Raw genomic sequence first — 12,915 nt, 5'->3', positions numbered from 1 at the left:
AATTAACAAATATTAAATCATAATTGTTTGTAAGAAATAAATTAAAAGTTGATACAAACACAGAAAAAGGATGTTACAAAAAAATTAATTTTATATTTGACATTACGCATTCACTGGGAATACTCGCATTTTTGAATGAACAGCAATTAAAAGTAAAATTGTTTTTTTACTAAAAAATGTGATTATTTATTAGTTAATTTCCATTGGTTAATAAATATGGAATTTAAAAAGCTAATAACAAATAATCTACCACCAACCTACATTCAAACCTATGACTCTACAATTACAATTCCATAATGATATGCACTGAGCTACCAACAAATTTGTTAATACAATACAAATGTTTTGTACTTAATTGTGTTCTGAAAATTTCCATTCTTCAAAGGTAATTTATTTGAATTTTCTGAGAACTGAGTCGTACAGCTAAATGAAACTGAGGTACAGACACTGGTTTTCAAAGCCTATAAGTTGTTGCAATATCTACCATTAAACGGATGTATGCAGATTATAAGTAGGAAGGAAATTGCAGGGGGGCCACTTCCAGAGTCCCCTTGTTTTAATTTTACCTCCTGAAGGTAAGAATGTAGTAAGTATGATTACAGCACATGAAGATTCAGGACTCCTAGATAGCAACAACTTCACGCTCAAACACATCATTTAAAATTATACATTCCAAATGGATAGAAATTATTGAAAAACATGGTTGCTTTATATCCCATGATGTCCAATTGCAGGTACAGTATCTAAACAGTAACAACAATAATGTGAAAGTCGTACCTGTCTCCCCCTTTTCATTATTTCTCTTATAAGTATGTTCAAGTAATGAAACATGCAAGCCTAGGATGACTTGTTTGCAAAAATTGTAAAATATGTCAGAGGAATTGGTTTCATTGCTCATAAGGTATTTTCCAAGATACTTTGAAGCTGTTCTGTGGAAGTGCTACTATTCAATAGAAGAATTCATAGAGGATGAAATGATAATTTGAGCAGTGGGTAATCAAGTGTTAGATTTTCTTCTATGTATACAGAACAAATGTGTATTAGTATCCTTTTGTTAACACCAACTGTTCTATGTTTATAGTGAAATTTTACTGCAATTTTGACATGTCTCCAGTACTTGAATCAAGTTATTTATATTATGTGCGTTAAGAGTCTAGTAAACCACAATTCACAATAGAATGACTTAGTAAATGCAGTGTTGTTAAACCAGCTACCTCTGTACCAAGTGCAGTATGTAGCATCAATTTCCAAGTAGTGTCTCTTATTGAGATACTCTGGACAACAAATACTTCAGACAAATATAAGATGAAATCTGCCATACGTTCTTATGTAACTCTGAAGTTAGAAATACTAAAGTGTTGTGCTTGACTTCTTGATATGCCTGAACATTATTTTGCTGGAAATTGTAGAATAGTGTGTGTGTGTGTGTGTGTGTGTGTGTGTGTGTGTGGGTGGGTGGGGTGGGGTGGGGTGGGGGGGGGGTGAGGGGGGGAACTATGCACTTCCTTTTAATAGATCAGACAATCATAATCACTTTTTGTACAAAAAAAATAGGCTTGTCATCATCTTCAACATCCGATACAACAAAAAGGACTTGTGAATGTAGTAACTAAACAAACAGGTAACATTTCTCAGTTTTTAAGTTAACACATGCCCATATTTTCCCTGCACTTAAACAATTATTTGTGTTATGGTACGTTCACATTTACTAAGTTGCTAAGAAAGTACGAAAAGGAAGAATACACTGTGCCTATTCTACTATTAGGCTCTTACTAAACTAGAACCACGTTAAGAGACAAGCAACTGGCCCATATAACTGTGCCAGATAAAAAAAAAAAAAAAAAAAAAAAAAAAAAAAAAAAAAAAAAAAAAAAAAGGGCTGCTGTGTAGCAGTAAATTCAGGTATAGTACCAAATTATTTTGCTGCATGCATCCATCCTCTGAGACTGCCAGTCACTGATATGAAAGGTGTGTAAGAGAACAGCCACATAAATAATGTATAAATTCAAAAAACAATTACACTGTATAACTGAGTGCCTCAAAATTGTTTTTAACCGTACGCTATAAGATCCCTATTCTCTGTTCTACCTGACATTCCCTGATGATGGCAGAAATGAAATTTTACTTGTATAGTCACAAATTTACAAACCCAAAACCAGAACCAGAAGAGGAATTCAGGAATTCACAACACAGAGCATGCAATTCTTGATACCAATTGTAGCACATGCTAATGGATTTATCTAGGAGGTAATTTTTCCAAGAAGTCTAATTCTATGGCACTTTCAAGCTGACTGATTGATGTAACTGGAGGCTGAGTACGATGCTGACTTAGTGTTGTGAAAAATGGATGCAAATCTTGAAGTGTATCAATGGTGCTGGTTGTGAGAAGCAACTGTCCAGGCTGGCGTGTCATTGGTTCCACTGATGTCTGAAACTTTACAAGTTAAAGCAAATTAAAATAGGTAAAACATCTTCACAATTTTTTATAAATAAAAGGACAGTAACAATTCATCCCCTCTCCCCCAAACACATTCTCTCTCTCTCTCTCTCTCTCTCACACACACACACACACACACACACACACACACACACACACACACACCTGTTGTTGCAAATGACATTTTTTATGGTAAAGGAAACACTCAAATAATATGAAAGTAAAAAAAGCATTATCATCTTATACACTTGTAGCTCTGTCACTACACAACCAGTAAATTCAACCTCCCCCACCCCCACCTTTCCTGTTCTCTTTTAAGCCAAGTATCAAATACAGTGCAGTGTGTCAGGTACACATTACATTTATAACTAATCATTAGCTAATGCTTCTGATGAGGTAACATGAGCACAATTCTAGGCACTAAATCACACCTTAGTTCAGTCAGAACCCCTTCCCCCGTCCCACCCCATACACATCCACCATCTTGAAGAACTTGTTCACAATGCAATGAGCATTTAACACACATTAAACTTAACTTTATAATCTAATGTGGACTATTCATATGCTAGATATCAGACTCATTTCTTGGAGAGTATGTAGTACCAGCTTAAACCCCCTCCCTCTTTCTTTATTATATTCACAATATCATGACCATTAACACTGATTTTTACATAGTTTTCTGCAAAAAGTTTATTGTACTCCCAGTCAAGTCAGCCTTGGAACAAAGCAGGAAACACGCACTATACACAAAGTCATTTCAGTGCCTTACTGATAATCACAACCTGATGAAAGTGACTCTAGTAGCAACCTTCCTTCAGCTTGTTGCATTGTATTACAACAGCTTTAATTTAATTACATGGTCACCTCTACTCTACAATGGGCTTTCATGAGCCTTTGCTATTTTCACATGAAATATGCTAATCCATACTGGGCACACTGCCTCATGTGGTATGATGTCATGTCAGACGTAAACATTGCTCCTCAAGATGCTCCAGAACATGATGACAATTTTTGCGCCCTGTTTCTCACCTGGTACATCCCCTAGAACTGAGTGACCTCCCTGTTGTCAACAAGATGTGGATTTCATGCCTATTCTTCTCTGTTTTACAAAGACTACCAACTTTTAATGTTTTAACCAGTACTGTGTTTCAAGTTTTATTTACCATAATTTCATAATGATTATCAATAATAAGTCTCACATTAGAACATGAATATATTTCTAATGTGGTTCCATGAAAGACTTTCGCTTCTGTGTTTCCTTTACACAATCGGAACAAGAGGGGAAACACATGTGTGCGTTTGTGTCAGTACTCGGCCTCTTGACACTGCCATTGTGTTTGGTGCTTTTTATACTGTGAAGAGACAAGTAGAGCTAATTGCACACAGATTAAGGGTTAATGCCGCACAGAATCAAGTTACTTGTACACTGAGATAGAGATTCTAACAGAGAAATATATCCCAACTGATTTTAACAGAGAAACAAATACTGATGTAATACATTTTGTTTCCAAATGCATGACATCCACATTACTAATTACAAAATACTTGATATTATGATATCTGTGATTTTCAAATCCTCCTCATAAAATATTATCACTTATTATCTCGATAAAAATGTAAACAAATTGTTGATATTCTTTGTTCTAGATCAGTGGGATCAGTGGTTCCCAATTTTTCCTACCAGGTGCTGCCCCCCCCCCCCCCTCCCTTTGCAACCCCAGAATATCTATTGCCTCTATGTTTATTTATTAATTTTTTCCGACTGTAATCCACAATCAACACTTCGATAAGAGAGAGTTTTCAAAAGCAGAGTAATACAAAACTATTCTGTTTGAAATGGCTTAGTAACCAAGATAGAAATACCTTCATGTCTTCTTAAATTCCTTATGATATCGTTTTCAACTGAACAAGACTTTTCACATCCAACTTTTTATTTTATGTGACGAAAGTCGCAAAAAAATTCCAGATCATCAGTGAGATCCTTGAAATTGTTTTTATTTAAGCAGCTCCTGAATGTTGGTTTGAAACTAGTTGAAATATACCTAAGGACATTCTCCATGTTCAGGCAACCAAGATGTTTTGTTTTCATGGCTAGTCGAACCCAGCTCACTTAGGCATGTAGATGAGGACTGGCGGAGGATTTTTAAGGCGGCTTTTGCCACTACAGCATTCTGAGGACAAATAAGGAACTTAAGTTTGAACTCTTCTTGAAGCCATTCTAGGCATTGGGACTGACAATGTTCCCCACTCATTGACATGGCACTGTTGCCAATCTAAAAGTTCATTGAATGAAAAGACAGTAATGGGAGCATCTAGGTGACACTTTAATAGATGTGTCTTTCACAAGAAGGCCCTCAGGGTGTTCCATTGACCAATTTCACGATAAGCTTGAAATGGCACAAAATGCATATATTATACCTATAGATTTATTTATCCCTAGTCAAGAATTCATCTATGGTATAGAAGGAGATATGTTTCAATTTATTTTTAAAAATATTACTGCTGTCTGTCAGATATTTTATTTCATGTGGTAATTTATCAAAACGTTTTACAGCAGCATATTTTACCCCTTTCTGTGCCAAAGGTAGGTTAAGTAGAGGATAGTGTAAGTCTTTCTTTCTTGCATTATAATCATGAATGTCACTGTTAATTTTAGTATTGAGCAAATGTACTATGAGGCTATTGTAAGAATTCCTAACCTTTTAAACAGACACCTACAAGATGTGCGACTATGAGCCCCACACATCATTCTAACTACTTTAATCCATTACTATGGTGTTTTTACCTTGTAGTTTCAAATTCAGATCATTCAGGGTTTCAAAGAAGTATGCACGGTATGCTGAGGAAAACAAAGCTGTCATCAGTGATAGAATGATGTAGCTCAGGTTTCCCTCGACTCAAAAGTCCTATCTCTGACTTCAATTCATACTGCCTGCTGAGCACACTGCCCTTCGTAAGCCACCAGACTTGTTTATGGAAGATTGGTGTTCAGCACTGAGATCAGCACACAGGACTCGGAAAAAATGAATATTCACAGCACCTGAATTAATTTTATTAACTACACTGACAGCCACTTTCAGTGAAATGTTCAGTTAGAAGCTAGGGCTTGTCTGCGGATCATACAGCGAAAGCCAGTAAGGTTAGGATTTGTTTTCTTTGACAATATTTAGGAAGCCAAAACATGAATCTAAAATGGCTTGTGCTCCAGCAGTACAAATTCCCATAAAGCTGTCCCCAGACAAACAGCTATGTTCTTCCAAGTTCTTAGAAAATAGTAGTTCTTCTCATCCACAAATCAACAGTATACTATTAAGTGGGTGGCAGGAGGAACAAGACTTCTGGTCAGGTGAATACACTGTTATAAATATGCAATCAAATAACTGTAATTCAGGATTGGGCTTAATAATGAATAAAGAAATAGGAACATGGATAAGATATTACAAACAGCATTATGAACACATTATTGTCACCAAGATAGATGTGAAGCCCACACCCACAACAGCAGTACAAGCTATGCAGATGAGGAGGAGATTGACGAAATGTATGATCAGATAAAAGAAATTATTCAGATAGTTATGGGAACCGATAATTTAATAGTCATGAGGGACTGGAATTCGATAGCAGTTGGTTATGAACTACAGAAACTGCAAAAAGACAGGAATTTAAGGAGATGGGACCTGGATAGACTGAAAGAACCAGAGGTTGTAGAGGGTTTCAGAGGGTGCATTAGGGAACGATGACAAGAACAGGGGAAAGGAATACCATAGAAGAAGAATGGGTAGCTTTGAGATATGAAATAGAGAAGGCAGCAGAAGAGTAGGTAAAAATATAAGGTCTAGCAGAAATCTTTGGGTAACACAAGAGACATTGAATTTAATCGATAAAGGAGAAAATATAAAGGACACTGAGATAGATGAGAAGGGAGATATGATACTGCGTGAAGAATTTGATAAAGCACCGACAGATTTAAGTCAAAACAAAGACCCGGAAGTAGACAACATTCCGTTAGCGCTATTGAGCTGTGGGAGAGCCAGTCATGACAAAACTCTTCCATCTGGTGAGCAAGATGTATGAGACAGGCAAAATACCCTCTGACCTCGAGGAAGATCAGTCTGGATTCCGAAGAAAAGTAGGAATACGCGAGGCAATACTGATCCTACGACTTCTCATAGGAGATAGGTTAAGGAAAGGCAAATCTACGTTTATAGCACTTGTAGACTGAGAGAAAGCTTTCAACAATGTTGACTGGAATACTCTTTCAAATTCTATAGGTGGCAGGGGTAAACACAGGGAGGAAAAGATTATTTACAAACTGTACAGAAACCAGATGGCAGTTATAAGAGTCAAGGGGCACGAAAGGGAAGCAGTGGTTGAGAAGGGAGTGAGACAGGGTTGTACCTTATCCCCGATGTTATTTGGTCTGTATATTCAGCAAGCAGTAAAGGAAACAAAAGAAAAATTTGCGAGTAGGAATTAAATACCAGGGAGAAGAAATAAAAACTTTAAGGTTTTCCGCTGACATTGTAATTCTGTCTGAGACAGCAAAGGACCTGGAAGAACAATTGAACAGAATGGACACTATCCTGAAAGGAGGATATAAGATGAACATCAACAAAAGCAAAATAAGGATAATGGAATGTAGTTGAATTAAATCAGGCAATGCTGAGGGTATTAGATTAGGAAATGAGACACTTAAATTAATAAGTAACAGATGATGGTCGAAGTAAAGAGGATATAAAACATAGACTGGTAATGGCAAGGAAAGCGTTTCTGAAGAAGAGAAATTTGTTAACATCGAGTACAGATTTAAGTGTCAGGAAGTCTTTTCAAGTGAAACACGGACGATAAACAACAATTTCGACAAGAAGAGAATAGAAGCTTTCGAAATGTGGTAGAATGCTGAAGATTAGATGGGTAGACCATATAACTAATGAGGAGGTATTGAATTGAATTGGGGAGAAGAGGAATTTGTGGCACAACTTGACTAGAAGAAGGGCTCAGTTGGGAGGACACATTTGATGCATCAAGGGACACTAATTTAGTACTGGAGAGATGTGTGGAGGGTAAAAATCGTAGAGGGAGACCGAGAGATGAATATGCTAAGTAGATTCAGAAGGATGTAGGTTGCAGTATTGCAGTAGTTATTCAGAGATGAAGAGGCTTGCACAGGATAGAGTAGCATGGAGAGTTGCATCAAACTAGTCTCTGGACTGAAGACCACAACAACAACAACAACAACACTTTTAGGTCATTGTTGAGCTATATCAGTAGAATCGTCTTGTTGCGAGACATTTTCAGTCTTTTAAGTAGATGTTCTTTCACATTCAGGGAAATTTCGTCAATCCCATGTTGTACATTTGTTGTCTGAAAGAGTTATATTGTCCATTTTTTCCTGACTACCTTCTCCAAAAACAGTTCTGGCTGCTTGAAGAATGGGATGTTTGAGTAATGCCTACCCATGGTATGAGGTTTTTTGCTGTTAAGAGAGAAATTTCACATGATGCTTTAATAACTTTCTCATTTTCATGTTGAAACATACAATCAGAATTCAGTTTCATGTGATTTAAAGGAACTTTTTTTCCAATAAAAGACACTTTTTCTATGCCAGGTGAGTTGTTGTATGATGTTCCAGACACACAGGCCGCAATGAATCGTTACTGAGGGCATTATGACACACAACATAATGTGGCAGTTGGACATTGTCTTTTTCAAAAATGTGAATCCATGCTTAATAAAGTCTTCATTATAGAAATCTTCTTTTAACCAAAATTTTGGTCAATGCAAAAAGTGAATAAAAATTATATTTACTTCTACAGAGCACAACGGGCAGTTACGAATGCAAGGTCCAGACCAAAGAATGTATTGTGTTAGTAATAACTTAGTAATGTGCAAGGCACACCTGATTCTGCCAATTCTAGAAAAAAAAATGCAGTCACTAACTGTAATAAGATTATAAAATTTTCGATCTGTCTGATCACATGCTTCTATTCTTCTGATGTGTCTTCTGTCCCACTCCCTCCCCATAAATTTGTCACGCTCCCCCCCATTTGGGAACCACTGTTGTAAATGCATTAATACAGATTTTAAGGTCAGGGTATAAGAATAACTACCATTCTTTTAGCATTCCTGAAAATGCTGGTGATATTTATTCTCATGTTCAAGCTGTAAATAAGCTCATTTGAAATACATGGGGCCTTCTTCTTTATGAGGTTCTTACATATATTACACTATGTATAAACTACTGCAGGAACATCAAGAAAAACAAAAAATATTGTAAACATTTATATCTCAGGGCTCCTTTTCATTCACGGTTTTTATTCTGTCATTTGTAGTAGCAGGTCAATACTTTTCTCAAGCCTACATCATATAAACATTCAGAAAGACTGCAACAGGGCATCTAACGCTATCGTTCACTGTTGTGTCACTGGGGCATCTAATGCTATCGTTCACTGTTGTGTCACTAACATTTTCACCTGTAGGAAGAAGATCACTAGGGACAACATACAAAGCGTTTGATTTCCAACTTAAATGATACAAAATAATATATACAGGCACTGTGCAGCATCTCATCAAAGTCTTCAGTGCTTGTATTGAACAAATTGTGTAAGCATTAGTTAATATTAAAAATCAACATTATGCCTCTCATTTATTTGAACTACTCTGCCCACATCGCATTCCTAATCCATTACACACTGAAACATTTCTATACCACTTTCTTGCATTCACGGCATTAGATTTGCACGTGGTAGCCAAAAGTTTCCAACTATAGTCAGTTTAAAATTACTTGATAGTTGACACTTCACAGTTGGAGGTGTCAGTCTCCAACCAGAGCACTCATGCAACATCACTCCTGAACCGTTTTCCATTGTCAAAGTGTCTCAACAAACTCTCAGTTAACTTCTAATTACTTGTCTGGATTTTTTACAAGTTGTGTTTGGATCCTGAGTCCTGGGTCTGGTCCTTTTATTTCGCATTTTATTTCACACACAATAAACACACCCAAAACAACACACACACAGACAGACAACATGATGGTAACGAAATAACGCACATTTCATACACACCACTATCCAAAGACTGCTGGATTCTTTTGCACAAGACGCGATTCAGCTTCACATATTTAATTATCATCACAGAGATTGGCCTGCAATAGGTAAACTTCATATGACACGTAGTGAAACTGATTTTTTTGAAGACAGAAAACAATTGTTGCAACTGGTTCTATATACCCTGTATAAATATAACGACATAATTTCAACCGGTTCTGCAGTGCAGTGGTAATGTCACAGTCTGTGGTCAAAAGTAGGCAGGTTTGAATGTTGCAATATGTGATAATATTTCTTTGTTTTTCAAGCCTTGACCAAAATAACTCTATTATTTTCAATTAACAGCTTTCAATCTAATTTCTTTTTTTTTTTTTTTAATTTTGTTGCATCATCTTTCATGTTGACTTTTTTATTTGCTCTTATTTTTTCTTTGTATCATTATTCTTCCTTCTTTTGGAATTTGCTTGTGTGAATAATAGCCTGTAAATGAGTTCCAACCAGGACTGTATTGTAACAGCCCATGTAGCAAAAGTGGGAAGTTACAGTTCGCTTTTAGCACTGAAACTGAATTTTTTCCATCTTAAGTTCACTCGTACAGGTCAGCTTTAAAATCTGTGAGCAAAGCGAGTGTGATTAATAGTTCTGCCACAGGTGGAAAACTGCCATTTTCTCAATACATTGTACGTCAAGAGGTTGTGGCTAAGATATGAGTGTACCGTATTTACTCGAATCTAAGCTGCACTCGAATCTAAGCCGCACCTGAAAAATGAGACTCGAAATCAAGGAAAAAAAATTTTCCCGAATCTAAGCCGCACCTGAAATTTGAGACTCGAAATTCAAGAGGAGAGAAAAGTTTTAGGCCGCACCTCCAAATCGAAACAAAGTTGGTCCATTTTAATATGAGACACAATTTAGGTCGAATGAATGACGATACAGCTACAGTAATTTTGTTCGAGTCGTAAGCTTAGCAGTTAAGCTTTACCAGGCAGCCATTGCTATGCGTCAGGCGCTCCGTCCGTATTTATACGGGTACCCTTCCTTTTTCACGTGCCTCGTCTGGTTTGAATGGATTGCTTATTTTTCTTTGATCTGATAAGCGCCATTTTTTGTTATAGGTGTTTACGTCACTCTAAGCTGAAAATGCATTACTGTACTGTGTCATGCATTGTTTGCCGCATTCTGATAGTGCGTGTTTACGGCCTGTTGCCGCTCGCGGCATGGCTTGCTTTTCTGCGCGCTACCGCCGCTTTCAATTATTTTTTTAAAAAAGAGAGGAATCGTCTCATTAGCGAAACCATGGCAAGAGACTGCTATTTGTTGTTACTTACACAGCTGCTTTCTTTGATAATGATCAACAAGAACCAAATAACAGACTGCGTATGATAGAAGATGTTCTGCACGAGAGTTTAGCGAAAATTTTTCCCCGTTTGAAAATCTTTGCAGACGCCTCTTTAGTACATCACATTACCTTCTGCACAGAAATTAGAGTCATCTTAGATTTAAAAATCTAGTCAATTGCCGTGCTTCGTTTCTGACTGTATCACTATTAGCCATAAGAATAATACGAATATAAACATGACATGATATGTATATTCTTCCGCGTTTGCTGTTGTCTCACTCTAGTTTCGTAGTTTATTTGGCAGTCAGGATGTAAATGAGATAGCAGCAAACGCGAAAGAATACATCGCAAAATGCTTATATTCGTATTATTCTTATGGTGAAGAGTATATTGCATGTGATTCACAATTCAGAAAAGTTCCTATTAGCAACCATCTCTTCTCACAGGTAGGAAAAAATTCAGAATGTAGAGTTGGCCATATTGACAAAAACCCCGAACAGTCTTGCCAGTCGATTTTCTCAGTACATTGAAATGCTGCTACATTCGAAGATGAAGAATACGGAATTTGTATTTACTTCGTTGGATAACGTATGAAAATGCAGTGGTCGAAACTCGGGGCGGAGAAAAAAGCTCTTCTTCCACCTTTTTTTAAATTTATTTACTGACGCAGAGGTTTTGGCGCCAGTATTTATCTTTGTGCCTGCAAAGCAAGCCTGTTTAGCGCTACATATATTCGACGGTAGAAGTTAGTTGTGGCGGCACCTACCAACATTTTTCATAACTACCGCTTACTTTGCGCTCGATTCTAAGCCGCAGGCGGTTTTTTGGATTACAAAAACCGGAAAAAAAGTGCGGCTTAGATTCGAGTAAATACGGTAAATTCAGGGCTACAAAATGCATTGTCTGTTGCAATTCAATCACTGGCCATTTAAAGTCTGCTATGGATAGAGCTGGTACTACATACTCTCCAAAAAATGAGTGTGATATCTAGCATATGAATAGTCCACATTAGATTATAAAGTTTAGTTAAATGTGTGTCAAATGCTCACTGCACTGTGAACAAGCTCTTCAAGATGGTGGATTTGTATGGGGTGGGAGGAGGGGAAGGAGTTCTGACTGAACTAAGGTGTGATTTAGTGCTTAGAATTGTGCTCATGTTACCTCATCAGAAGCATTAGCTAATGATTAATTATAAATGTAATGTGTACCTGACACACTGTACCTTAATTTAATACTTGGCTTAAAAGAGAACAGGAATGGGGGGGGGGGAAGGGGGCCTCACTGCGGAACCGATTAACGCTGCTCCATGTTAAATGAAAAGCATTTCAGCACATGTGAAGTGACCCAACATGCTTGCGTGTTGCCTTTAATTGTGCAGTAGCTGATATGGCAACACTGTAGGGCCAAGTGACAGACATCATCAACTATCAAGTAATTTTATCCCAGCATTAATCGGTTCCGCATTAATGCATTAGAATATCAGCAAGTTTTCGTGCCATATGCTGATTACAGCCCGCACTGGTCATCTATAAGTATCTGCAACTGGTATCTGATCAAAAACCACAACAGAAAATTATGTAAGTTCTGTCATTAGAGGCAGAGCTCATGCTCACAAGGAGACACGGCCATCAGAATTATATATTTTTTTATCTTTACAGTATGAGAAGCACAGAACTCTGATATCACTCTGCCACAGCAGTTCAATGCAACTCTCAAAAATTCTTGAGAAAATAAACTTCAAAGTTTTCAGAATATCTTTAATACCCTAAACCAAGTTCATTCTTCAATGGATTGTGTGGCTTTATGTTAGAATACTAGCCTGCCATGTGGAAGGCCCAATTTTGACTCCTAGCTGTGGTATATTTTTAATCAAAGGCATATGCCCCTGTTTTTAAATTCAAGCAATCTTTGTTAACAATTTTTCATAAAAGACCAGTAATCAAGAATTTATGTTTGCTATGAAAACTGAATTTTTGTGTGCAATATGTAATTAGAGATAAGAAGACATGTATTATGGTAAAAGTGACAAATAAGTGCGAGTTAATTAGCATATGTTGATGAATTTAATATTTAAATAGAGGTATTCAAACTCA

At 36.9% G+C, this 12,915-nt stretch overlaps 1 protein-coding gene across 1 annotated transcript in view; it reads right to left on the bottom strand.

The window, feature by feature from the left end:
- Nucleotides 1-1,841: 1,841 nt before the first annotated feature.
- The window catches only part of LOC124566579 (protein dopey-1 homolog), a 378,074-nt gene continuing 367,000 nt past the window's right edge, over nucleotides 1,842-12,915 (bottom strand). The window contains exon 33 of the mRNA XM_047131121.1: nucleotides 1,842-2,434. Coding sequence (XP_046987077.1) covers nucleotides 2,237-2,434 — 198 coding nt within the window. The 3' untranslated portion in view covers nucleotides 1,842-2,236. The remainder of the gene's footprint in view (nucleotides 2,435-12,915) is intronic.

The sequence above is a fragment of the Schistocerca americana genome, chromosome 1, assembly GCF_021461395.2.
Source record: "Schistocerca americana isolate TAMUIC-IGC-003095 chromosome 1, iqSchAmer2.1, whole genome shotgun sequence".
Lineage (NCBI taxonomy): Eukaryota > Metazoa > Arthropoda > Insecta > Orthoptera > Acrididae > Schistocerca > Schistocerca americana.
Note: the sequence above shows the minus strand (reverse complement) of the source record. Positions and strands in the feature narration are given on the sequence as shown.